The 26,005-nt window shown below is 43.0% G+C and overlaps 2 protein-coding genes and 1 long non-coding RNA gene across 9 annotated transcripts in view; 1 reads left to right on the plus strand and 2 right to left on the minus strand.

Annotated features, from left to right (window-relative positions):
* Cdc123 (cell division cycle 123) overlaps positions 1-343 on the minus strand; it is a 50,884-nt gene extending 50,541 nt beyond the window's left edge. For 5 of the 6 annotated variants that reach the window (NM_001356501.1, NM_001356502.1, NM_133837.5 and 2 more), the window contains exon 1: positions 1-343. In NM_001356501.1, coding sequence (NP_001343430.1) covers positions 1-74 — 74 coding nt within the window. In that variant the 5' untranslated portion in view covers positions 75-343. The other variant, XM_030252263.1, reaches the window with a different exon arrangement.
* Positions 200-25,986, plus strand: Nudt5 (nudix (nucleoside diphosphate linked moiety X)-type motif 5). 2 transcript variants are annotated; one of them, NM_016918.3, is made up of 10 exons: positions 200-551; positions 9,982-10,084; positions 11,146-11,213; positions 16,193-16,242; positions 17,467-17,574; positions 18,745-18,840; positions 19,513-19,614; positions 21,399-21,407; positions 21,520-21,573; positions 23,255-23,902. In NM_016918.3, exons 2-10 carry the CDS (start codon positions 10,025-10,027, stop codon positions 23,362-23,364), a joined length of 657 nt encoding a protein of 218 aa, NP_058614.1. In that variant the 5' UTR covers positions 200-551; positions 9,982-10,024; the 3' UTR covers positions 23,365-23,902. The 2 variants fall into 2 exon arrangements, with proteins under 2 accessions (NP_058614.1, XP_006497574.1); XM_006497511.4 differs by lacking the exons at positions 200-551; positions 21,399-21,407 and adding exons at positions 4,303-8,124; positions 8,679-8,782 and having other exon boundaries at positions 23,255-25,986.
* On the minus strand, positions 17,246-18,100 carry Gm13199 (predicted gene 13199). Its single transcript, NR_152181.1, has 3 exons — positions 17,957-18,100; positions 17,730-17,814; positions 17,246-17,633 (listed from the first exon to the last, which is right to left on the minus strand). It is a non-coding gene; the product is annotated as a predicted gene 13199 (long non-coding RNA).
* Positions 25,987-26,005: the final 19 nt, after the last annotated feature.

A 26,005-nucleotide genomic window follows, 5' to 3' on the forward strand; every position in this document is an offset into this window, starting at 1 on the left:
CTCTTGATGGTAAGGCTTCGGAAAAGTGGGTACCACGCGGAGAACTGACAGTGACTAACATGCTCCTTCTTCATTCTCCAGCTGCCGCGTCAATAGCCGCCTTTCCCTCTCCCGCCAGCCCTCTCCCGGAACCCTGCGCAGCACTTCCGGAAGTGCCGACCGAGCCGTCTTAAAGAAAGGACTCTTCCGGTCCGTAAAAGTCCGCTGGCGCTAGACTCTAGAGCCATGGTAGACTGTATGCTTAGCGTGCCCACACAGACGCGCAAGACACACAGAGATCTGAGTCCGCAGAGAAGAGGCACGAAAGCGTAGATTTTTAGGAAGCTTACATCTCCGCTTTCGTCTGTATGCACCTCGACCCGGAAGGTAATCATCTGAAGCTAGCTGAGCTTCTACGGGTGCCTGGAGGAGGACGTGTGCACATCCTCCTTGCACCACGAGAGGCGCCGGTGTCTCTAGCGGTGGCGCCTGATTCTACGGAGACTGCAGCTTCTGCCTGATCCTTTTTCCTTTCCTCCTCAATCCCTTCCACATCCCACAGTTTAGTGTAGGTAAGTGGGCGCGAGCCAACCTCGGTACTAAGTGTCCTTGGAGAGGGGAAGGGAAAAAAGGGCGCGAGCACAACCGATGGTGCCCAGAGTACAGCCCGCCGCGCGCGCGTGTCTCCGCGTCTGCGCCTGAGCGCGAGACGAGAACCCGGGATCCAGGCGGACCAGCCTGGGCTACGAGAGGAACCTGGGAACAGCACAGTAAATGTTGGAACACATCAGTTGAGGCATCTACAAGAAGGATGGCCCCTTCTCATTCCGGAAAGTAGATTTTAGAGACACAGGGAAGAAGTCCCGCATGCACGATTCTGGGGAGGAGGGTGGTATTTTACGATCCTGAAGATGAAAGAAGCGATGTTCGTCTGAGAAATCAAGAAAAAGGGGAAAGTTGTGTCTTTTAAGCTTAAAGTTTAGTCCAATTCCGAAAAAGTTACCAGTGTGGAAAAAGCACATATTTTTATCAATGTCTCTGCAATGATGAAATCGTAAAAGGTTGGAAGAGTTTGTATACGACAACTTGTGATATCATTTTTCTCCCTACTCCTTTTTCCATCTATCATCCTACAAAGTTCAGTTTCTTTTTAAAAAAAAAAAAAAAAAAGGAAAAAAATCACCAGCTGCAAGAGACAGGCCTTTCAAACCCTCTGGTGCTTCCTGTAATGTAGAAGCCTTGGGCATGTTCCAAGCACGTATTTGTCCAGAAGCACCACATTTCTGATACTCACCCTCACAGAAAAATAAATTGCATTTTCCACAGCGCATCTAAGCAGTTTAAATTAGAGAGAGAGGAAAAACCCCAGCCACTGTTGACCTCTTTAGAAAGGTATTTGTTAGAACTGATGAACAGAATCCTCTGTATTTTGAATTAGAATTCGTGCTCGCGCGTGCACACACACACAGGAGAGGTATACATTGTTTGAAATGTTACAGGTAAAGTGGTTGGAAGCATTGCTTAAAGAATACCTTCCAAAATCAAGATCAATGGTTTATAATGTTGCAGTGTATAATGATGTGTTGTGGATAGCAGAGCTTCTTATTTAAGAATGGTGGTATCCAGAATTAATCAATCCTGGGTTTTGTTGCTTGTTTGTTGTTTTGATACATAGTCTCTCTCTACATACTCCTGTCTGGCCTGGAACTCTTTGGTTCTCAATGTGTGGGTCACGACCCTCTCACAGGTCCTATATCAGATGCTCTATAGACCAGATATTCACATGACAATTCATGACACCAAATTACAGTTGCAAAGTTGCAACGAAATGATTTTATAGTTGGGGGAGGGGGTCACCACAACATGAGGAACTGTATTAAAGGATGGACACTTTAAGAAGGTTGAGGACCACTGCTCTGCATAGACCAAGCTGGCCTCAAACTCATAAAGATCCACTTGCCTCAGTCTCTTCAGTGCTAGGATCAAGGTCTGGCTAGTCCTCTGTGATGTGAGGAAAAGCAGCAATAATCCATATCTTCCCTTTTCATTTTCTGGAGAATGGTGCTGCTTCTCAGAGACAGAGAGCATATGTGAGAGGCCACAAAAACTTGTTTTATTTGACCTACCGAGTTGCAGGGGGAGGGGGAATGTGAGCAGAGGTTGGGAATGCATTTGGGTAAAGTACTTTTTGTTGTAGATAGGAATGTTATCCATCTGGGTGGAGCAGTACTGCCCAGCAAACCTTTGGGCATAGAAACTGAAGCAGTTATTTGTAGAGAACCTGCTAAGTTTGTAAACTTTAGGAAGAGGGCAGGGAAGGAAATGGAGCGGTCTTGTATATTCTGTCTTTTCAGTATCTGTTTTTACTGCTGCAGTAGGTACTGCTACAGACTCAGCCAACTTTCAATAAATTGACACCACAAACAAAGGATCTTCAAGTGTTTGGAACAGTAGAGCTCATTTCTTACTATGTTTTAACCACCATGTTTGTCTTCATGTAGCCTTGCTGGGGTTTTTGTATTTTTCAGTTTTCATCCATGACAGTCTTTAAATACAATGGTGGAAAAAAATCATATTATCAAATATTTAAAAACTTTAATTTACTATTAGTGTGTGCCAGTGCAGGTGGGTATGTACCACAAGTATATGGATATCAAAGGACAACTTTTCAGTTTGAGGGACTGAGTTCTTCCTATGTAGGACCCTGGGATTTCATGGAGGACTCAAGCTTGCTCTCAGGCACGTTGACCTGCTGAGCTATCCCACCAGCCCCTTGGGACTTTTTTTTTTTAATGTCAGTACTCAAATGGTTACAGCCAGGGTGACCTACTGAATAATTCCAAAATGGAAAACAAAAACAACAACAACAAAAACACATTTTCTTTCTTGAACTCATAACATGACTTTTAGATTAATATTTCCAGTGTTACAAACTCAGTAAGTCCAAATACAAACCCTGACTCAGATCTTTCTTCTAATGTTCTAGTCTTCTTTAAAATCTTATTGGCATCACCCTGTATTTCCCCTAAACGCAGTTTTAGAACAAATACTAAACTCTAGCTATTGTTTGTTACTGCTGACACCCTGCTGCACATTCTCATTATCTCTCGCCTAAAACTATTACAAGAAGTTCCTTACAGACTCATTACTTTGTGGCTGTAATCAATTAACCTTCCCAAGGGTCATTACAGTCAGTTCCCTCTTGCTCACCTAGAATTAAGTGGTGTAATAATAAACTGCCATAAATGATTTTTTTTATAAGTCACTGAGTAGTATAATCTCAATAAATGTCAGTTCCCTCCTTTAGCACTTACTAGTGGCCCCTGTCAAGAGAAAGAACACATCGAGAACTTGAGTGGCTTTCTGCTCTTACCAATGTGAGTACAAGGATTCTTCTTTAGTCTAACAGTAGTTTTCAATGAAGGAAAGGGCACTGAAATCCATTTGATGTGGGTCCCAAAATTTTACCATGTATAGTATAAAAGAGTGATTGTTTTCTGGTTTGTTTAAAGTTAACTTTTAAAGTTTTAATATTTTTATATTATATAAATATTATAATATAAATACATTTATAACCAAAATTATTTAATATTTTTATACTAATATTTTATTCTTTGTTCTTTATTAAATAACTTTTCTTTCTTTTGTTTTGAAGTTAATTCTTTGACAGTTTTATACTTGTGCATACTGGTTACATGCTGGTTACTCTTTCTTCTAACCCTCCCTTATCTCCTTCCCAGCCTTATCAACACCCCCTTCTCCCTATCAGTTCCTTTCCCAGATTCATGACTTTCAGTTTTGTTATGTGACCATTTGGTTTAGTCAGAGGCATCTATGTGACCATTGGACTGGGATTATCAATTGGAGCTTGGTGGTGGCATGGGAGGTCACTTAACTGATGATAGTAATCCCCTTTTTCCGTGTGTGTGTCAGGGTCTCCTTACTTGTCCGGCTCTTGAGCAATCATTGAATAATCAGTAGTTTGGGGAGTTCTTGACTGCAGTGGCTGTTCTTAAGATGGCATTTTGCAGCCCCTCTTCTGTCTGCCGGCCTTTCCCATCTTTTCTCACAACCTTCCACAGTGCTTGCACAGCTTTGACAGGGATGATATAGATGTCCTGTTTGAGGTAGAGCACTCTGCCACAACTCTCAACACTGAATGCAGTCACAAAACTCTAACTTCATCTCAACTCACTGGAAAGAGACTCTTGGTTAATCGGAGATTGGTAATTGTTTATGGATATAAATATGTGCATTTAAGACCCATGTTCTCCTTCACTATGCACCGGTTTCTGTACCAATATGGATTCCCTTCTGTGGAGAGTAGGTCCCAAATCCAATAAAAGAATGGTTGGTTGCCCCATGACAGTTGTACCACTGTTGGTGTCAGATCCAGGGCTCACAGCTGGGTAAGGCTGGCGGTGACTAGTCTTCTCCTGGCAGCCTGCAGGGCACAGTCTGGCATTATAAAAGACAGCAAAGAGCTATCCAGCTCAGGTCCAGCTTCATTTCTCTACGCCATGCAGCTAAGATGTGTGGTAACGTCAGCAATAAGGTCTTACCTAGTGGGCAACCAAGAGCAGCTGCAAGAACCTGTATTTTTCTGTGGCCTCCTAAGGCTCCCTGACTAGCAGACAACTCATAGAAGGTTGTCCTGCTCCTGACATGCAGATTTTGCTTGATAACTCCTTTCAAGGAGGAGGTTTGGGTTGTGTTGTTGTTTTGGTTTTGTTGTTGTTTTGTTTGTTTGTTTGTTTCTGTTTTGCCTTGCCTATCCAACTTTTTTCTTTTAAAGAAAAAACTATAGTTGGAAGAATATAAGTTTCTATGTGGCTTTTGGGGGGGTTGTGGGGAGGTGCTGACCTTCCCCTCTTAGAAAATATTAGTCCATGCATATGAGAGTGCAAACACACATACACTGCATGTGAGTGGCAGTCAGAGTATAAACTCAGATGGCAGTCCTGCCTTATACCTTATTTGCGGTAGGGTATCTCTTGTTTGCATATTAGAGGGTAGCTGTCCTACAAGATTCTTGGGGATGCTCCTATCTTGGCCTCACAATATTAGCCTTAGGAGTGCAGCCATTACAGAGATGAGCCACCGTAGCCTGCCTTTACTCGGGTCCAAAGGATGTGAACTCAGGTCATCAGACTTGCTTGGCAAGCACTTTTACACAACTAGCGATGGGGTTTTTATGGCCCAGGCTGGCCGCAAGCTCACGTTAGCTGAGGATGATTTTGAACTTCATTCAGTCTTCTCCACTCGACTTCCTAAGCGCTGGGTTGGCAGACATGCATGGCCACACCCAGTTTATGTAGTGCTGGGACTTGGACACATAGTTTTGTAGATGCTGATGAGCACTTTATCAACTGAGCCATACACCTAGCCCCTTCAGATGGTGTCTGTCTGTCTTTGTTCTCTCCCTTCCTTCTTTCCTTCCCTCTTTCCTTTCTTTTTGTTTTTCAAGACAGCTCCATCTGTCTAGACCTCTCTCTATAGACCAGAATGGCCTCAAACTCACAAGAGATCTGCCTGTCTCTCCCTCCAGAGTGCTGGATTAAAAGCGTGTGCCACCACGTTTTTCTTTTGTAAGACAAGATCTCACTGTCTAGACCTGTCTAGCACTGAGCTCCCGAATCCTCCGGTTTCTGCCTCCTGAATGCTGGAATTAAAGGCATGTATTATCAGGTATGGTATCACAGACCTTTAGTCCCAGCACTTGGGAGGTAGAAGCAGGCAGGTGTATTAGTTCAAGGCCAGGTAGGGCTACAAAGAGAGACACTATCTACAAAAAGAGAACAAAGACATGTTACCATACCCAGTGATATCTTACTTTTAAAAAACAAATCATACTAAATTATTTCTTCAAATTCTTTCTTTATTTATTTGTTGTGTTGTTGTTGTTGTTGTACCTTTCTAGGACTAGTTTAGTTGGAAAGCGCTTGCCATTCAAGACAGCTGAGTTTGATCCCCAGCACCCAAGTAAAAAGCCAAGGATGTTGGTCCAACTTGTAACGCAGTGCTGGGGGTAGAGGCAGGAGGTTCTCTGGCATATGATGGGCAGTCAGCCTAAGCTAATAGTTAAGCCCAGGTCCCAGTGACAGACCTTGTCTCTGAGAGCAGCTTCTGAGAACACTCAAGGTTGACTTCTGGCATCCCCACACATTGTACATATGCATGAATGTGTGCCATAGCCACACACGGGCTTGTATACATTCCACACAAAGACTTACATGGCCCTACTCAGTTTCTTTCAAAGAGCCTTGGTCTCTCTGTCGATTATAGAGCTGTCCCTACTGCCTTTCCATCAGTCAGGGCTTTGCTGGTGGTTTAAACGTCTATGTCTTTTTTTCCTTTTTCTTTGAACTGTAGTCACACCATATTATCCCCGCTGGTCTCAAAGTGTCAGCCTCCCAAATCGCTAGGACTGTAGGCATGCGCCGTCCATCATACTTGGCAAAGTTCTACTTCTGAAACACCATGAGCATTGAGCAAGACCGCTGGCATTACTCAGATCTTATCAAGAGAATGAGCGCAGTGAGCATGTTCTCTCGGTTAGGCTTTGTCTCACTTTCCATTTGTAACAAGTCACAGGAATTCAAGGACTGGTAGTGACGAGCCAGACTTTATTGAGTCTCTACTTTCACTTTTGCATCTCAACTCCCACTTACCTCCTTTATAATTATTGTTAATTTCTGAGGTTTGTAATTACAATATTTCTGTCCTTCCCTCAAGCCCTGCGGTACACCCTTCCTTGCTTGTTTTCAAACCCGTGTCGTCTTTCTCCATTAGTTGTTATTGCATGTTATATTCCTAAGTATAGCCTGCTTCGTCTATGTAGTACTGAGTATAGCCTGTAGTACTAAGTATAGCCTGCTTCGTCTATGTAGTACTGAGTATAGCCTGTAGTACTAAGTATAGCCTGCTTCGTCTATGTAGTACTGAGTATAGCCTGTAGTACTAAGTATAGCCTGCTTCGTCTATGTAGTACTGAGTATAGCCTGTAGTACTAAGTATAGCCTGCTTCGTCTATGTAGTACTGAGTATAGCCTGTAGTACTAAGTATAGCCTGCTTCGTCTATGTAGTACTGACTTGTGTGGATGTTTTCAGGGTTAACCATCTTGGTGTTGAGCAACCAGTTGTGTGTCTTCCCTAGGGAAGACCGTTTCTCTTGCTCTCCACTTTCCCTCGTGGCCTGATGTTCTTTGTGCTGAGTTGAGGCCTGTGAGATTGTGCCTCCCACTGCCCTTCTACCCAGCTGTTGTTACTCAGTGTAAAAGACACAGGTTTATTTAGTACTGGCCACTTAGTTTGCTCCTTTACATAGAGCCTTGTACTCACTGCCTTAAGCCCAAACCGCCTGGAGTAGTAACAGGACTGTGTGCTGTGCCAATCAGGGCTATGTACTTAGCATGCAGGGACCCAGCCAAACGTGGGTTCCAAATGTTCTTGGGAATGTGTTTGCAGATATCAACAACATCAGTTGGGTGTACGGTTTTTCTTTTAAGCAGAGTTGGGGGAAAGGCCGAGCTTTAGAGAGCTTGGAGGCCGCATGTCCCTCTGTGTTTACACTGCTTGCTGTCACTGCTCGGTTCTGCGACTGTCTCCGTGGAGTGCTCCCCTGCTCTCTGAGCCTCAGTAGTATTAAACCACCTTTTGCAGTTTCTTCCGTGCTGTTTCTTAAAGGGGTGTGGTCGATCCACTTTAAATATCCTGGTATTCGTTGGGTGTGGTGGCTCACACCTGTATTCCCAACACTCAGGATGAGACAAGCCCCAGGTTCTACCAATTTTTAAAAAAGAAAGAAAAGAAAGCTAGAGCATTTTTAGGGGCTAGGCACTTACTGCAAGCATTTCAGGCCATTGTAGGCAGTTGAATGAGTGTGTTCAGTAGTGCTCCACGGTTGCCTAAAAGTTATTTTTCTTTAGAATTAGAATTCAAAATTCCCTTGCATCAGCAAATTTCCTTCAGCTATGTGATTAGTCAGAAGGAACAGTTCTCTAGGCGATAAAAGGCTCTCTAGCCAGACATAGTGGCACAGGCCTCTCTAATCTCAGCCCTTGAAAAGTGGAAGCCCAAAGATCTCACCTGAACTCCACGAGGTCTTGTCTCAAGAAACAAAGAACAACTCTACTCTCTTTTATGTGAGTATAGAGTGTGCAGGGTGGGGCTCACTGGGTCTCCCACTTTGACCGTTGTCTGTGTTCTACATTGATTACCCGTGGTGGTAGAAACCTTTCTCTCAGCCAGTAACACTTGAAAGCTTACCTAAGCAAAAGACCATCTGAGCCACTTCTGAGAGGAGTAACTAGCTTGCCTGCTGTCCTGTCCATGTCAGCATGCTAAGTGACTGACTGAGTCCTTATCTGTGTTGCTTGCTTCCTTTTTACTTCCAGAGTCTATGTTCAGATGTCACATAGGACTTTCCTCTCAGCTGGACATCTTCCTCACTCCGTTTATCTTTCATAATCCTCCTTAAAACTGGGGCTCACTTGACAAACTTCTCATGTTGGTCCTTGCTTTTCCTCCCTACCTCCCCACTAGAGGAGAGGTCCCAGAAGGCAGAGCCTTTCTCTCATCTGCCTGTTGTGTGTTGGGGCCCACCACAGTGAAGGCTATCCTGAGCATCAGATACTACACTTTTTTAAGGCACAAAGGAGTATGAATGCATGTCGTTTTGTTGTTGGTTGTGTTTTAGGGAAGGGAAATGCTACATTTATCTTTGTTGACTGTTGGCAAGAAGATTGATGCCTACACAGTTGGTGCTGTGGATTCTGTAACCTCAGTTTCAACCAGTTGCAGGTGGGAAGTATTAGGGTGAGGTGGGAAGTGTACCTCTGTTGAACCTAAGTGCTTCTGTTCTTCATTATTCCCTAAGCAATACTGTATAATGTCTGGATAGCATATACATTATGTTAAGTATCGTGTGTTCCTGGAGATTATTTGAGATTTACAAGAGGATATAAATAGGTTAGGTTAAGTGCAAATGTTATACCATTTAACTTAAGTGACCACATGAATTTTGGTATTTAAGGGGAGCGGTGTCCTGGAATCAAGCCCATGCCCTAAGCCCTGGAGTGAGGAGGTGAAATAGTTTTGAGGACTTAGGAAGGTTGGGAGGATAGTCTTCTGAGAAACGTAGATAGCAAGGGATGGAGAGTGGGGATGGAAGAGAACGCCTTAGAGGGACTAAGGAAGTCCTGAGAATTCTGCTGGGCTCAGGGAAGCGCTAGGGGCTGAGCTCAGGGCTTTAGGTCAGCCAGGCAAGTGCCCGAGAGTTTGAGACACATCCCAGCCCAGTCCGACAGCTAAACAGCAGTTCTAGAGAGAACAGAGGAAATTCTGAGAACAGTTTATCAATAAAAATCCCTTTAAAACACATGCACATGTACTGAAGTGTCAGGTTGAAGGGTTTGCTTGAGTGTCAGTACAGTACAGCCTAGGGCGTGGCTGACTGTAAACTTCCAAGCAGTGAAAAGAGGTCACCTGGAGAATGAAATAGGAGTTGGGATCCCTTTAGGCTTCTCAGCGGCAAGACAGGTGAGAAATGACTCTGAATGACTAAGCAGTCAAAGGAACAGTGTAAAACCAAGATTTTTAGAAAGGCAAGGTCCAGAAATGGAGTAAGAAACCAAGAGAGAGTGTACCATGGGAGACAAAAGTCGGCTCTGAGTAGACTGTCACAGGCTAGCTACAGCTGAGACTTTGATACTTGCTCACATTTAAGGGTAAATGGGACACAATAGTGTGCATGCTTACTAATGTGCATATATAATTTCTCTGACTTTGAAAGTGAGTAGATGTTACTGGGACTGGACCCTGGTTAATGCAGACTGAATGTAAGCAGAATGGTGCCTCTGAGAGCCTCTGCATGCCTTCTGAGGCCGTTCTCCCAGAGAGGCCCGTGACGATTTGTTAGTAGATAATCTTTTTTAACTAGTAAGTCCTTTGACTACCCACGGTTGGGAAAGCCTCAACAAACCTCACTCACTTCCTTACAGCTTGAACTTTCCACCTGAGGACTGTGGAGGCCGACAAGTCGAAATGGAGACCCGAGAATCCACAGAGTCTTCTCCAGGCAAGCACCTTGTTACCTCAGAGGAGGTGAGTGGAGCTTGTTTTCCTGCCCTTTCCCTTCACCACACAATAGCCAGGTTAGAAAGACGATGCGGGCGCTTTCTCATCCTGCGGGGTTTCATTCCTGGAGATACTTTGCACGTTTTTCTTTCCCGTTTTAGACTCGGCCACACTGTGCTCTTGTCTTAGCACAGTGCTTTATCCAGCTTAATTGCGTGTATTAATGAAATTGAGAGTAAGTAGATTTTGGCTCCTGATAGAGAAATTCTTTCTAAAAATTGCCCTGGATAGAAAAAAAAATGTGGTTTTGCGGTTTCATATTTAGTAATTACATTTTAGCTGTCTGTCATCTTGGCCTAAGTGTTTAAAATAATAAAAACTTAAATTGTTTGTTGTAGTTCAAATTCCATTGAGTTCTAGGACTGATATCTGCCTCTTACTATGCTACTGAGTGAACCTTCTAGGGTCTTATTCTCTCAGGAACCAATTGTTGTAATGAATAAATGTTAAATATTTCATCTTGGGACTCTGGTCCTTAACACTCCTGAATATCTTTCGATTGAGAATGTTTCCTTGTTGTCTGTGAACAGACCAGATAATGATTAGGTTGGGGGGCGGGCGGGTGGCACTAGCAAGAAAAGGCTTCATATTCACATCCAACGACACAGCAGTATAGCCAGCCTCACACCCGTCCTGGGGCCAGAACTTAGCCAGCTCTCCCACCCTGTACACTGCCTGCCAGCCTCTCTCTCCATAGCCTGGGAGTTTCTTAGGTTTGTCAGATGACAGTGCCCACTGTCGGCTCAGCCTTGCCTGCACCACTCCCATCCCTAGACTTTAACTCTTTCCCCCTCTTGCTTCTACCTGAAAAACTCAAAAACAAAAACCAGAGAAAACGAGACCCACCCATAGGAAAACAACTTTGAATATTTATTCCAAGCTAGAAACTTGCCCACAAGTTCCTGTGAGGGAAGCAAATTGGGAGAAGGAAACATACAGAAAATTTGAAAGAATACACTAATTGATTTTTAAAAAGACCAACTTGATTTGACAGTTTCCAAGCTTATAACTGTCTTCTTTTGTTTTAGTTGATCTCAGAAGGAAAATGGGTCAAATTTGAAAAAACAACTTATATGGATCCCACTGGTAAAACCAGGTAAATGTTGTTCTTCCGTTTCTGTCTTTGGTTTTTCTAGGTCTCTGTTGAGTGTGAGAGCACCAGTGTTTCTTCAGGAAGCTCTCTCTCAAACAACTACTCAGGGCAGCTCTTACTAAAATGTTTGGATCATTGATATTCTATGAATAAGACAATTAGAGTTGTTACTATAACTAGTCTGCAATTCTAGCTCCATTCTCCATGTATAGTGGCTTAACAAGCTATAGAATATTGCTCCTTGTATTGCTTCCTTCTAGAAAAATCAAATTTTTTAATGTCTAAGTTAGAAGAACTAAAAAGAAAGCAAAACCATTGCAGGCGGGCTGGTGAGATGGCTCAGGGGGTAAGAGCACCTGACTGCTCTTCCAAAGGTCCGAAGTTCAAATCCTAGCAACCACATGGTGGCTCACAACCATCTGTAACAGAGATCTGATGCCCTCTTCTCGTGCGTCTGAAGACAGCTACAGTGTACTTACATATAATAAATAAATAAATCTTTAAAAAAAAAAAAAAACCATTGCAGACTTCGAAGTAAAACATAGATATTTATACCTTACAACTTTGTAATGTAAGTTGGAAAAATGTTGCCTAAGCTATAATAATATATATTAAGATGAAGTAACTTTTTATCTAACAGTTCCAACTCTAGGAATTTGCTAAGAAAATCACCTAATAGGGCTGGAGAGATGGCGTAGCAGTTAAGAGCACCGACTGCTCTTCTGAAGGTTTTGAGTTCAAATCCCAGCAACCACATGGTGGCTCACAACCATCCGTAATGAATCTGACGCCCTCTTCTGGTGTGTCTAAAGATGCCTACAGTGTGCTTACATAAAATAAATAAATCTTAAAAAAGAAAGAAAGAAAGAAAGAAAATCACCTAGTGTTTAGAATTTGGTTTATGCATTAAATGCTCAGCAAAAGTTGAGACGGAAAGCAAACTAAGCATCCTAACCGGGAGAACGTGAGTGGGGTCCAGCTCCATGGGAATGCACTAACTATCTGTGCAGGTGCCCACTAAGCCCAGAACAGCTCCCCTGGAGCTGGAATAAAGCAGCTGTGAGCCACCAAAGTCGAGCCCTCTTCAAGAACAGCAAGTGTTACCCAACCCAGATTCATCCCTCTAGCCCTGGTGTATATGTGCTAAGGTCCGGAAAGTGGTGGGTAAAGAAAGGCTAATGGGGCCGGACATGATGGCCCACGTGTTTAATCTCAACACTAAGGAGATAGAGACAGGCAGAGCTAGCCTGGTCTATAGGAAGTTTCACGCAAGCCAGGGCTACTTAATAAGACCCTGCTAAAGGAAGGGTAGGAGGGAAGGAGAGAGAGAGAGCACACCTGCCTATAATTAACTTTTCCTTCTGTTTTCCATTGTTAAAAAGAAAAAAAAAAAAAAACATCGCTGACTATTATATTTAAAAGAAGCTATGAACACAGCTCAGTGGTATAGCACTTGTCTAGTATGTACAAACCCTGGGCATGATCCCAACATCACAAAAAATAATGCAAATCACTAGGAAAAAAGTAATGTATTAAATAGGTTTACTATTTACTACACAATGAAATGTGATAAGAAATAAAATAGAATAAAGCTGAATTTAATATCTAGATTATGTCACACCATTAGAAAAAAAAAACTCATTTGCTACACAATCATGGGAGAATCACACACGTTTATTGTGTGAGCAAATGCACTTATCAAGGTGACAATACATGGATTTGTTGATGATTGTTTTCTACCGAACTAGCACGAGCCTTAGTAAAGCCCATTACTGGAGAGAGATGAGAGACATTACAGAAAACAGAAGCAGACAGCGCTAAACATGAAGTAAGCAGGGGATGGGTGCGAGCCCAGGGCAACCACAGCTGCTGGGAGTACAGTGTATGCAGTGTGTTTATACTGTGATTGATTGATAGACAGATAGACAGACAGATAGATAAGAACTAGAGAGCTCAGCATATTGAAATGATTTGGCTCTGTTGTTCCTGACAACGGAGTTTATAGCACAAAATCCAGCCCTTAACACTAAGAAGTCTTATGCAGTGGTTCTCAACCCGAGTCACCACTCCTTTGGGGGTCAGCCGGTCACAGGGGTTGCCTAAGACCATCATAAACCACTGATATTTACATTATGATTCATAACAGTAGCAAAAATATAGTTATAAAGCAGCAGTGAAAACAGTTTTATGGTTGGCAGTCACCACAACATGGGGAACTGTGTTAAAAGGGTCACAGCATTAGGAAGGTTGAGAACCACTGTTCTAAAAAAATATTTGTCAGTTCACACCCAGTTGTCTTTACCTGACCAGCCTTCGGGTATTTATTGATCAGAAAAATATCTGTCTAAGTTATTGTCCCCTTTAGGACTACTATTGCTGCAGTGAAATAACAGCAAGTTGGAGAAGAAAGGGTGTATTTGGTTATGCTTCCATATCTCTGTTCACCATCCAAGAAAGTCAGGGCAGGAGCTGAAGCAGAGGCCATGGAGGCTGCTGCTTGCTGGTTTTTCCCCATGGCTTGCTCAGCCTGCTTTCCTTATAGAACCAAGGACCAACTTTCTAGGGGTGGCCCCTCCCACAATGGGCTGGGCCTTCTCCCATCAATCACTAAGAAAATGCCTACTGGCTTGCCTACATTCAATCTCACTGAGACATTTTCTCAGTTGAGGTTCCCTCTATGGTGATGCTAGCTTGTGTCAAGTAGGCAAAAAAGTGCTCAACACAGTCATTGGGGGACTTCCCCCTACCCCCAGAATTCCTATTTCTAGGTTTCATTCCAGAGAGTATAGTCTTTAATTTGGGAATGAACTTTTAAGTCTAAGTACCATGTTTGTGCTCCTGGGCAGAGCATATTTGCATCCCCTCTCCAGTATATAACCCTTCCTTCTGGTCACTAATGAAGATCACGCACAGCATTCATAGCTCTAAGTATAATGTCAAGCTCTGAAGCATAGCTGTAGACCATGTTCTATTAATTTGTAAAAATCCATTATGTTACCCCAAAGAAAAGCATATGTATAAAGAATAAAACAACCAAAGGATGGTGTGCCTCATTGTTGGAAGAAGCATATAGAATGAATTCTAGAAGTGATCAGTATTAGTGTTAAGTGCTTCCCCTTGCCTTTAAGATGGGGCGAGTTACCCTTGGCTACCTCCTACCTCGTGCACCAGTGGCTAGAGGTAAAAAGCCGCCAGGTGTCTTAACTAGAAAGCAAACAGTGGAGTAACTGAAACGGAAACCCAGTCCTAAAGCTGGAAGAGGTTTCTCCAGATTGTTTTACTCCTCAGTACACAAGGAAGGAAACTGGCATAGCTTTTGGGTTGGCTGGTGGAGAAACAGAGACTAAGATTTTTCTCCGCATAAGTGTAGCTGTGTTGATCCTAGGAGCGTGGTTGAGCTGTCTGGGGCATTGTTGCACATCTTAAATGTGTGTGTATTCTCCTTTCATAATGTACGGCTCATTACTGCCTCACCTTACCTGTGTAATGATGCTCCTCTCTGTTTTCCTTATTCCTAGCATGTTTGGGATGGGACCTTCAGTGCTTTTCCCAGCACTGTCTTCAGTCTTTAGGACTAACCTTAAGAGGCAGCAGAGAGAGCTATGGCAAAAGGTGTTTTGTCTCTTGTGATCTGTATTACTTATTGGAAACTGCTTGTTGGTTGGCTTCTTGCTACTAACAGGAGTGTTGGGCTGCTGTGACTTGTCACAGCAACTCAGTAAAACAGTCTGGTGGGTTTTGTTTTGTATTTTCATTTTCACACATTTGCCCTGTAAAACTTGGGTCTAGTTCTGAAAGGTATAGTCAGACAGGATTTTTGTTGATTCTTGTTTTTTTGGTTTTTTCGAGACAGGGTTTCTCTGTGTATCCCTGGCTGTCCTGGAACTCACTTTGTAGACCAGGCTGGCCTCGAACTCAGAACTCTGCCTGCCTCTGCCTCCCAAGTGCTGGGATTAATGATTCTTATTTTAAGCCAGATTAAATATCTGGAACTTTTTGTAGAAATGTGGTATTATCAAAACTCAAGAACACCAAGAAAAAAAAAGTATAAGCAAGAGGGTCCCTTGGAGTAGGATGTCTTATAACTTACTGTACTTAGCCATCTGGATCATAATTCTACTTTATGACACACTCTGACAATGGACGCCTGGCCACCTCCATCATTATTGGAGCATTGCTTTTCCCCCAAGAGATGAGAACTGAAGGGGGAATTTCTTGTTATTCCCTCCCCCTTTCCAACAGAATGGTTTTTTTCCTGTAACTTAATTTTCCATGTAATTCGGCATGATGTTCCTGTAAGAGCAGGCAGAATGGCAGAGATAGTAACAAACCCTGAGAATAGACAGCCAGGAACAAGTCACTGACACAAAGTAAGCCATAAAAGGGGAGCAAGAGTGTGCCGTCCAGCGCCTCCCACCTCGTCTAGGGAGGGACCTGTCTCTCCTCATGCATAAGGCTGCACGCATGCAAAAAAAACCTGAGTTCCTCAGATAAGTGGGAGGTTCTGCTTTCTTGAACTGTGTAGTTTAGTCACATATTTTAAACCTGCATAATTTCAGTGGTTCACGATGTGCATGGCACCCTTTGTTCTTGGAAATGCATCTGGAATGTCCCTAGGGGCAGACCGCAGCACTGTGGGAAGGCCTAGAAAGCTCTACCAGCTTCTGCTTCTCACTGTAGCTTGATGATTCAGACCTGGGTGTCCTGAGGATGCTGGGACCCCGGGCAGTGCTCAGCTGCTTTCTGCTTAGATGGTAGCCGGGGCTGAGGTGCAGCATGGTGACGTTCTCTTCCTATTCACACCTACTACAAGAAAGGACAGTTGGCTATCGAAGGACAGATCTTCTCTGTGTTCTCTGACCACTGTCATAGCATATTTGCATGCCTTGCATCTGTGACGTGCTGATAGTCTACAGACAACCTAAGAACATTTTTCCCTTTGGCACTAATGATTTTTTTTTTCTTTTTCTCTGCCTGCGTAGAACTTGGGAAACAGTGAAACTTACAACCAGGAAGGGAAAATCTGCTGATGGTATGACTACTATAACTCTTTATGAAGGAAGTTAGTACATGAGAGTCTAAGACGACGTTTAACATAAGCAAAGAGCTCAAAGCAGAATTGCCCTCAATTGGGATCTTTTATGTGTGACTCTCCTATTTTTACAATGTTCTGTTCCAAAGCTCTCTGTGTAAGTAAATTCTGGCTCCCGTCTTCTAAGCTAGGAACAGTTTTTGAAGGAAAGATGTGTTAAGCTTTATAGCCAAACACATGCCAGTATAATCTGAAAGCTTACTGTGTCTGGTGTGTTATGATCACTGGAGCCCTCTGTACTCTGAGGTGAGTGCCTTTGGGAAATGTCCTCCCCACCAGCAGCTTCAGTTAGAGGGAAAAGCATTTGGGAAAGTGGTTCCTTCCGTTGGCTTCCCGTCCTCCCAAGCAGAAAGGCTTGGCTACAAGTGCATCAGAAACATCCTGGTAGCCATACGCTGCCTGGGGAAGCTGAGCTGCTGATCTGCTTTTCTGTTTGTCCATCTTGATTTGACTTTTCACAGGAAGCAAGTAGTCGCTTCACTGTAGTGCTCTTACCTGTCAGAATTTTTGCGAGATAATCTCTCCTTTGTGGTGTCTATCTCCAGAGCCAGTGGCTTTCTGGGTTCATTTTAAGGCTCAATTATTTGGAGGGGAAGAGCTTATATGCTAAAGCAGCAAAAGCCAATCCGTTGACATAGACACTGACTCTTAGCTGGCTTCTGTGTAAAGGCTGTCCAGCAGTGTGCAGGCCACTTTTTCCAACACGTATCACTTCCCTGGCTGCCACAAGGGGGGAGGGGAAGCTCCCCATCCTCCGCCCTGTGTGACGCGCTTAGTTTCAAACTCTGTTTCGCTTTTAAGAACTTACGTCTGCTCTGGTGGTGCATACCTGAATTCCTATATATTTGGTAGGCTGGGGCAGAAAAACCATGAGTTTGGGTTATTCTGGGCAGAAAAGACAGCATAGTAAGACTCTATGTGAAATAAAAAGATGAAAGCAATATTGTGACAAAATGAACTTTTTATAATAAAAAAAAATCACACAGAATGTTACTTTTTATATTTTAAAATGAGACTAGTTTCAAATTTGGCTGCCAACACAGTAGATTAAGTTAATTTGCTTAAGAGCAAATTCAGAGCGATTTGGATACACTGCCTTCCAATGCGGAATTTGTAACGGGCTTTCTGTGAACAGGACTCCCTAGCTGTGTTTCTCTCTGGCAGCCGTGTCGGTCATACCTGTGCTGCAAAGAACCCTGCACCATGAGTGCGTCATCCTGGTGAAGCAGTTCCGGCCCCCGATGGGCAGCTACTGCCTGGAGTTTCCAGCAGGTGAGGCTTCCACTCGGTCCTGAGCCTGAGAGTGAGCATCGCATCATCTGTCCAATGAGCTGTAAATAAATAATACACATTCCTAAGGCTAGGGAGATCGCTGGATTTGGGTCCCGCGAATCCTGTGTGAAAGCCAGGTAGGTATGGAGGCTTACCTGGAAGGCAGACAAAGGGGACCTCTGGAGCAAGCTGGCTAGTGAGACTCGCCATATCAGTGAGCTGTGGGTTTGACCGGAAGACCTTGGGAAGAAGAGTAATGGAGGAAAATTCACCATTAGTGCTCCACACGCATACACACAAACATATAAGAAGAAAACACCTGTTTCTCTGATGAGGCTCCTTCAAGCCCCTGGCCACACCCCTTTCCACATCGCCTACTTACAGAGCCTCAGCAGAGCTCTCCTGAGTCTCCCAGTACTTGTGCTATTCATTCATCAACGGGTCTCGCCATCTGCCACTAGCAGTCCTTCACTCACAGGAATTTCACAGTAGTAAGTACTTCAGACTCTAAATTGCAGAAGCTGTAACTAGAAGACACCTTCATGGGACAAGAAAACTCTTGACTTTATGTACAGGTATTTTTTAGTTTCACTATAGTTAAAGAAGCCGTCCAGAGTTTGATACATAGTATTATAGCAGTTTATTGTACCCACATGAAGAGAGTACTAACCCCTGTATCTGTTATAAATGGTGTGCTTATGAAGTCAGGTTCATGAAGCTGGGTAAGATTCAGTACAGTGTTTACCCAGAATGCACAAAGCTCTGTGCCACATTCCCCAGGCTACAGTGGCAATATTAGTTAACTCTTTCTCACTTGCCATTTTAGTAAGAAGTCAGTTACACTGAGATTTAATGACCTACATTTCCTTGCTCTTTACATGGCTGTGTTCAGGAAACTAAGCCTGAGTTGTTACTTCATGTGTGGCCATTCGTTCCTCATAGTGACCATAATACTGACCTAGTCTGTAGCTCTCGGGACACTCTTTCCTGGCTCTTCGTTGTTGGGCCTCAGTATTTTTCTATGATGAAGGAAAGCAAGATACGAAACCAAGAGTCAGCTTCTTGTGCTATAGCCACACCGTTGGCTCCATGACCTGGCCCTTAAAGCCAGCTCCTTAGCGATTGTCAGAAAGATGTTCAAGGGACACTTGCTTCCCGTCTGTCCTCCAGGGTTCATCGAAGACGGAGAAAGCCCAGAGGCGGCTGCTCTTCGGGAGCTGGAGGAAGAAACTGGCTACAAAGGTGAAGTTGCGGAATGCTCTCCAGGTTGGTCTTCTTTCAGGCGTCAGCTTCTTGAGCATTACTAAAGCAGGGTTCTTTGTAGTTGGGGTGAGAGGAACCCCATATATATCCTGCCCATATCCTATAGCAGGCAGGGAGGAACCCCATATATATCCTGCCCATATCCTATAGCAGGCAGGGAGGAACCGGGGATTTAGGTTGCTCTCCAGCCAGGTGCAGTGGCACATTTGTAATGTTAGTCCTCCAGGACGGAGGCAGGAGGATTGAGAGTTGGAGGTCAGCATGCGCTATACAGTAAGACAGTGTTTCAGTGCCCCTTCCTCCAAATTAATGGGAATTATTCTCCATCTGGGAGTGGACTGCCCCTCTGCATGGGAGCAAGTTCGAGGACCTGAAATTGGAAAATGATTGGAAAAGTTTCCTTGAGATCACACACAGTCCACCTTCCTCACCCTGGCAATACCATGCACAGGTGTCCTCCTCAGGGCCGTCTAAACCCTCAGACTTACCAGATGTGGCTCCAGAACTGGGGAAGCTTGAGAGAGCGTTTTGAATCCACATGTTCTACGGTCCACTAGTATCCCCTGAGTAGATACCATGTTGAATGAGCCCTGGGCTCCACCCCTTCCAGGACAGTTGGTGAAACATCAGCAAGGCCCTTGTCTCACTTCCTAAGACAGTTGTCACTTTTCACAGCTGTGTGCATGGATCCAGGCTTGTCAAACTGCACCACACATGTTGTGACAGTGACCATCAATGGAGATGATGCAGGAAATGTAAGGCCAAAACCCAAACCAGGTAAGGATGTGGTAGATCTATTTAAACTGGTTAAGTGGCACTGAGTATCTGTAACTTGCTGGTACAGCATAGTTTTCATTGAAAGCAGCATAGTCTCTGTCCATAGCTGCTTTGTGAGCACTCGCCTGCTTTTCAGTGTTGGGTAGGTATTTTGGCATTCTCTGCATTATTTCATTGACCTTTTATGTATTTTTTTAAAATGCTAAACTACAAAAATTATAAAATGTATTGCTTTTTCATTTGGTTTTTTTTCTCTGTAGTTCTGGAACTCACTCTGTAGACCAAGCTGGCCTTGAACGCAGAGATCTGCCTGCCTATGTTAGTATTAAAGGCTCTAGACACTTCTGCTCACCTGTGTGTTGTTTTATAAAATGTTAAATGCCCCCCCTTTAAACAAACTTGATCCCCACTTAATAATGTGAGCTACAGACCCAAGAATGTGAGAAACTCCAAAAACTTTGAGTTTTGTCTTCATGTGTAAGAACAGCAGATGTTAAAGGGTGCAGCCTTTATTGAGCCAGATTTTATAGTTAGAGAATTTGTAAGGCTATCTTTTGCACTAAGATATTTACTAGCAAAGTAGGATCCAAAAACATTAATATGTTGTCAATTCCCTGTCCTTTCTCCTACGCCTTTGAAGGTGGATGGACGGATTTTCAATACATGAGCACACACATACATATTTAGGAAATCTTGGAATGACAAAATTGTGAGCTTAAAACGCTGTTAACCCTGCTGAGTCACGTTTGAGTGGTGATTTCTTATCCTTTTAAATTACCCCAGCATATCCTTCATTATCTCTTTGTAGCCAGTTTTAAAGGCTTAATTCTTAAACTGAAAGTATTCATAAGACATGGAAGACACAGGGGCTTCCCAAAAAGTTAAATACAGAATTATCTCGGATGTAGTCTTTGCAAAAGAAATATACTAAAAACAACTGAAAGCAAGAGACTAAGATTTATTTATTTATTATATGTAAGTACATTGTAGCTGTCTTCAGACACTCCAGAAGAGAGGGTCAGATATTGTTACGGATGGTTGTGAGCCACCATGTGGTTGCTGGGATTTGAACTCTGGACCTTCGGAAGAGCAGTCGGGTGCTCTAACCCACTGAGCCATCTCACCAGCCCCGAGACTGAGATTCTAATGCACTTAATAACAACCTCACTCACAGTAGCCAGAATTAGAGGCCAGCCAGGATTCTACCAGCAGATGGATAATGAAATGTACAGTTTGGATACATAAAAGACCCTCAGTGGCATGTGCTAAGGAAAGCAGCTATCTAAAGGGCAAATGTGTGATTCTACTGATACAAAGCACCTAGAATAGACGTTTACAGGACAAAGTGGAGCTTGCAGGGATGAAGGGTTACTGTTGAGTGAGTTCCATTTGTTTAATTATTTGAAATACAAATATTCATAAGATATAGAAGACATTTAGGAGTCCCTCAATTTGAGTTTTAGGATGACAAAATTATGAGGTTAAATCTCTCTTAATCCTGCTTAATTTTTATTTAAAAATCATTGAAGTGCTAAGTTTTGTACAGTGTGGTTTTCCACAGGTATAAATGTAGCAAATGCACATTATAGAATATAAATTTTTGCTATGAAATGTTTGATTTGGAGAGTAAGTTGAAATTAACTTTACTGTGATAGATTTAGAAATCTTAGGTTTCTGTTAGACTCTTCTAAAGTCTTTATTTTATGACTTGCAATAAAGTCTTCCAAAGACATGCCATAGCAGGGTGTCCTAAAATATAAATGTTCTTCCCTCCTTCTTTCCAGGGGATGGAGGTATGTTATTCAACTCCCAGTGGCTGGGCCGGTGATATCAGGCTGCAGACGTGCGGCTGCTGGGGTTTGCTGCTGTTGTTAGCTCTGTTTTCACTGCATTCTGTTTGTTTAGAATTTATGGAAGTGATTTCTTTACCAAAGAATGATCTGCTGACAAGACTTGACGGTAAGCACTTTTATGGTTACTACCCAGCCTTCTCTTGGTCTCCTGCCCCTTTCTATCCACTAGGACAGTAAGTGTAAGTCCTTTAGCTTCACCTCCTTAATCTCAGACACCAGAAACTGTTGAAAACGACTGTTGAACGGTGCTAGTTTTCCTTTTCAAGTGATGCGCAATTTAAAAGTTTTAAGAAAAATATTCTGTGTCAAGGAAAGGCTTTAGTAGGGCCTTTTAAATTTTTCCCCTACATAGTGATCATTTTCCTGCTGTCTAATCAAAACTATTGAATGCTTAAGAGCTTTGACCCATAGCCATACTGTGCTGGTATGTGGGATATTCCTTGTAGAAAGTCCACTCTTACAGCAGTTAAGGAGTCTTGAAGCAGTTCCTCAACACACGCTTGTCTGTGAGCCGCTGATGTAATGAGCCCTGGTAAACCAGTGGTCATTTGGCTAGGTCAGTTTGTCATCCCACAGAGATGTTGCAGAAATCCCCTTAGATATTGATGGAGCTTCCCGCCTGTGGAGAGGTGACAGAAGCCCTGCTCCGCGCTCCTCTGTGCCTAGCTTTGTGGGTCCCCCACGCTCCTCTGTGCCCTAGCTTTGTGGGTCCCCCACGCTCCTCTGTGCCCTAGCTTTGTGGGTCCCCGCCATCCATTTGTGAAGAAGCATAGCCTTTGCATGACCGCAGCTTTTGATCAGTTCTATTTCAGGAAACTGAAAACTTGTTTTTTCTGTTTGTAAGTAGTTACTTTGGAGATTGACATAAAATAACTTGAGGTATTTGTTATCTGAAACACTGAGAGCAGTTCATAGCTCCCCACCCCACCAGTGGCTATGGCTTCACTTAAGCAGAGAGCTCGATTTTGAAATATCTAGTTGTTTGAAAAGTTAATACCTTTCAAAAAACTATGATTTCACATTCCTAGACAGCTTCGATTTCTCCACCTTTTCAAAAACTAGACCTGAGGTAAATTAATCTCAGTACTCAAAGCCAAATTAAATGTCAATTACTCAGAAAAGCTGTGGCAACCAATGTTAGGCAGTATAGCCAATGAATGATCTGATGGCCCTGACAGGGTTTGAGCTGTGTCACCATTATTCTTTATCAGCTTCTAGCCTCTCATTTTCCTAAATCAAGAGTAAATCCCTCTCTCTGAGGATGCATGAGAAGAATTAAACAGATAATATAGACAAAGTACCTTGTTTCCAGGTGCTTAAATAATATGTTTTATTTATAGAATATTCTTTTTAAAAATTCTTTCTCTATATCCACCTGACTTCCCCTCTGGTCTTCCAAGGGGATATTCAGAAAAAAGAACCACTTTACCTAACTTCAGTATACTCAAAACATACTAATCAATACTTCAATGTTAGTTTGTAACAGAGTGGCAGCCAACACTCCTGCCATTCATAGGTGGCTAGGACATGAACCCAGACTTAGAGAATCGTTCAGTTTTGAACTTTTTCCCAGTTGGCTAGGAAAGCAGGAGACACTGGGCCAGTGTGGCTGAGAACTGAGCCTGATTAGTCATCTGCTACGTTGCTACTTTTTATCCTTTACTCTAATTTTAAAGATAGTGTGTCCCCAGCACCTAGTCCTGGCAAGTGGCATACAGTGTGAACAGTGATTGACTACACTCCTCTCACTGTCTGCAGTCTCTAAACTGTCATCTTTGCTTCTTTAGCTTTGGGAGCAGAACAACACCTTACAGTGGATGCCAAGGTCTACGCCTACGGTCTGGCTCTGAAACACGCCAACTCGAAGCCATTCGAAGTGCCCTTCCTCAAATTTTAAGGCCAAGGAGGACACTGGCCATGATTTGTAAATGAAACCATGCGGCCTTCACTATTCAGTGTATTCAATTAAGTTCAATGTAGGTCATAAATCAGCTTTTTTCGTAAAAGCAGCACAGATGCATGTGGTATGGAATTATAATTACAGAGAGGATATAACCTTCATTTAAATTTGTTAAATACTCATGGAAATGAGTGTATAGTTAGGTATGTTTAAATTTATTAAACTCACCTGGTCTAGAAGGTGAGGGTACTTCTCAGGAATAGACTCAAGCTCCCAATTAGGTCAGCTATTTCTACCCATAATTCCTAAAATCATGTACTGAAGTCTGCAAATAGCTATTTATTAGGCTCACATTTAAAAATTAGGTTGGGTTTTTGTTGTCTTGTTTTAAGACAGGGTATCGCCATGTAGCCCTGGCTAGCCTGGAACTTCTTTTGCAGACCAGGCTGGCTTTGAACTCCGAGCGATTCATCTGTCTGTCTCTGCCTCTCCAAAGTTCTGGGAATAAAGATGTGTAGCACCACACATGGCAAGCAAAAGAAGACTTGGGGGTTTTTTTGTTGTTGTTGTTTTTCAAGAAAGAGTTTCTCTGTGTAACAGCCCTGGGGCTGTCTTGGAACTTAGTCTATAGACCAGGCTCAGCTTGTACTCCGAGATCTGCCTGCCTCTGCCTCCTGAGTGTTGGGATTAAAGGGCACACACCACCACACCCAGCAAAAATAAGAGTTTTAAAAGAGAGACCCCAGTAGGGACTTACCAGTTTCTCCTAATTCTAATTAATGTACTATATGGGATTCATTTGGGTAGTAGATGTAAAATCAATACAGCATAACATTTGTGGTCAAAGTGTAGCTACTTGTGGTACATGCTTATAATCCACCGTTGGAGGCTGAGGCAGGAGGATCATAAATGTAGCCAGTTTGGGTTACATTATGACACTCTATGTCTCAGAAATAATTTTTTTTTGAAGATTCATTTTTTATTATAGCTAAGTACACTGTAGCTGTTTTCAGACGCACCAGAAGAGGGCATCAGATCTCATTACAGGTAGTTGTGAGCCACCATGTGGTTTCTGGGATTTGAACTCCGGACCTTCGGAAGAACAGTTTGTTGGTACTCTTACCTGCTGAGCCATCTTTTCAGCCCTCAGAAATAATTTTTAAACTGTATTTAATATTCTCATAAGGCCACTTCATTCCTAAAAGTGTACCAAGATAATGCTTCAATAGTGAACATAGTTAATTCTTAATTTTTTTTTTTTTTTTTTTTTTTGGTTTTTCGAGACATGGTTTCTCTGTATAGTCCTGGCTGTCCTGGAAACTCACTTTGTAGACCAGGCTGGCCTCGAACTCAGAAATCCGCCTGCCTCTGCCTCCCGGAGTGCTGGGATTAAAGGCGTGCGCCACCATGCCCCGCTAATTCTTAATATATTAAAAATATATGAAAACTCGGGATCCTTCCTTCAAGTGTGCACACACTTCAGTTTCCTAACCTTACCTCCGAAAATATTGTTTTACAAAACTAAACCCATAGGAAAAAGATTAACATGGATTCTACATATATATGGATGTCAGTAGCCATGAGTATAGGCAGGTATATTAGCCAATTATCTGAAACAATCAGACTACACAAGAAATGCAGAAATGGTTTCTAGTATATGCTAGGCCTAAAGTTCACCCAGGAGTTGTTCCAGTGTTCTGGCTCTGCTCTGGTCTGATGAGCTCTGCTACTGTGATTACCTCAGCTGATTACATCAGCTCAAGAAAGGTCAGTTCAGCCACCAGCAGCAGTCGGCATGATGCTTGTTGGCCAGCTCAACACGTTTGCAACCTAGGTCCAGGGTAGATCCTGGGAACCTTATAAAAGCGCTTTTCCCAGGTACAGTAGGTATAGACGCTAAGTGTTATTGCCGACACACATTTTTATGCACAAAAATGTAAGCTCTTTATACAAATCTTTATACTGGACTTCTTAAGGATGGAAATAATTCTGGAACTTTGTAGTCCAAGTCTGCATTCCTAATGAGTGTGAAAATTAACACCCAGTATAGCACAGTAGCCTTCCCTGTGACTCTGACCCTTCCAATGTTTTCTTTTGTGTTTATAATCATGGCCCTGTCTCCCCAAATATACCAACTTTTGCCTGTAAGTTCCCTAGGACATCTATTTCACTGTGTCGTTTCCTTCCCTCTTTTGAAATGAAGACACAGGCTCCACACATTCGTCCTTTCCATAGAGCAGGTATAGGACCAGGTGCAATAAAAAAAAATGGCCTTGAGTATCGGCCGAGATACAAGGTGTACCCCATCTTCCCTGGCCCCTGGGTCTCTTTCCTGTGGGAGTGTAACTGAGAAGTGACAGCTACATCTTAGACGTGTCAGTAGCACATTTCATTACCAGGGTCTGTACCTCAGAGGTAGAGCCAGATCTGGAGCTGGCCATCTGGTGTCTTCACTCCTCACAACTTTTTTTCGTTCATTTGGAAAACTCAGAAAGTGGGTTCTAAAATACAGGGTGTTCTCCAGTGTCTGACCTTAGCTCAAGCTAAGTTAGCCCTACCTCCTGTTCCTACTGAAAACTGTACTTTTGAAAATAAGTAAAATAAAGTATGTACAAAGAACTGGGTGGTGTCAAATGAA

Source organism: Mus musculus, chromosome 2 (genome assembly GCF_000001635.26).
Source record: "Mus musculus strain C57BL/6J chromosome 2, GRCm38.p6 C57BL/6J".
Lineage (NCBI taxonomy): Eukaryota > Metazoa > Chordata > Mammalia > Rodentia > Muridae > Mus > Mus musculus.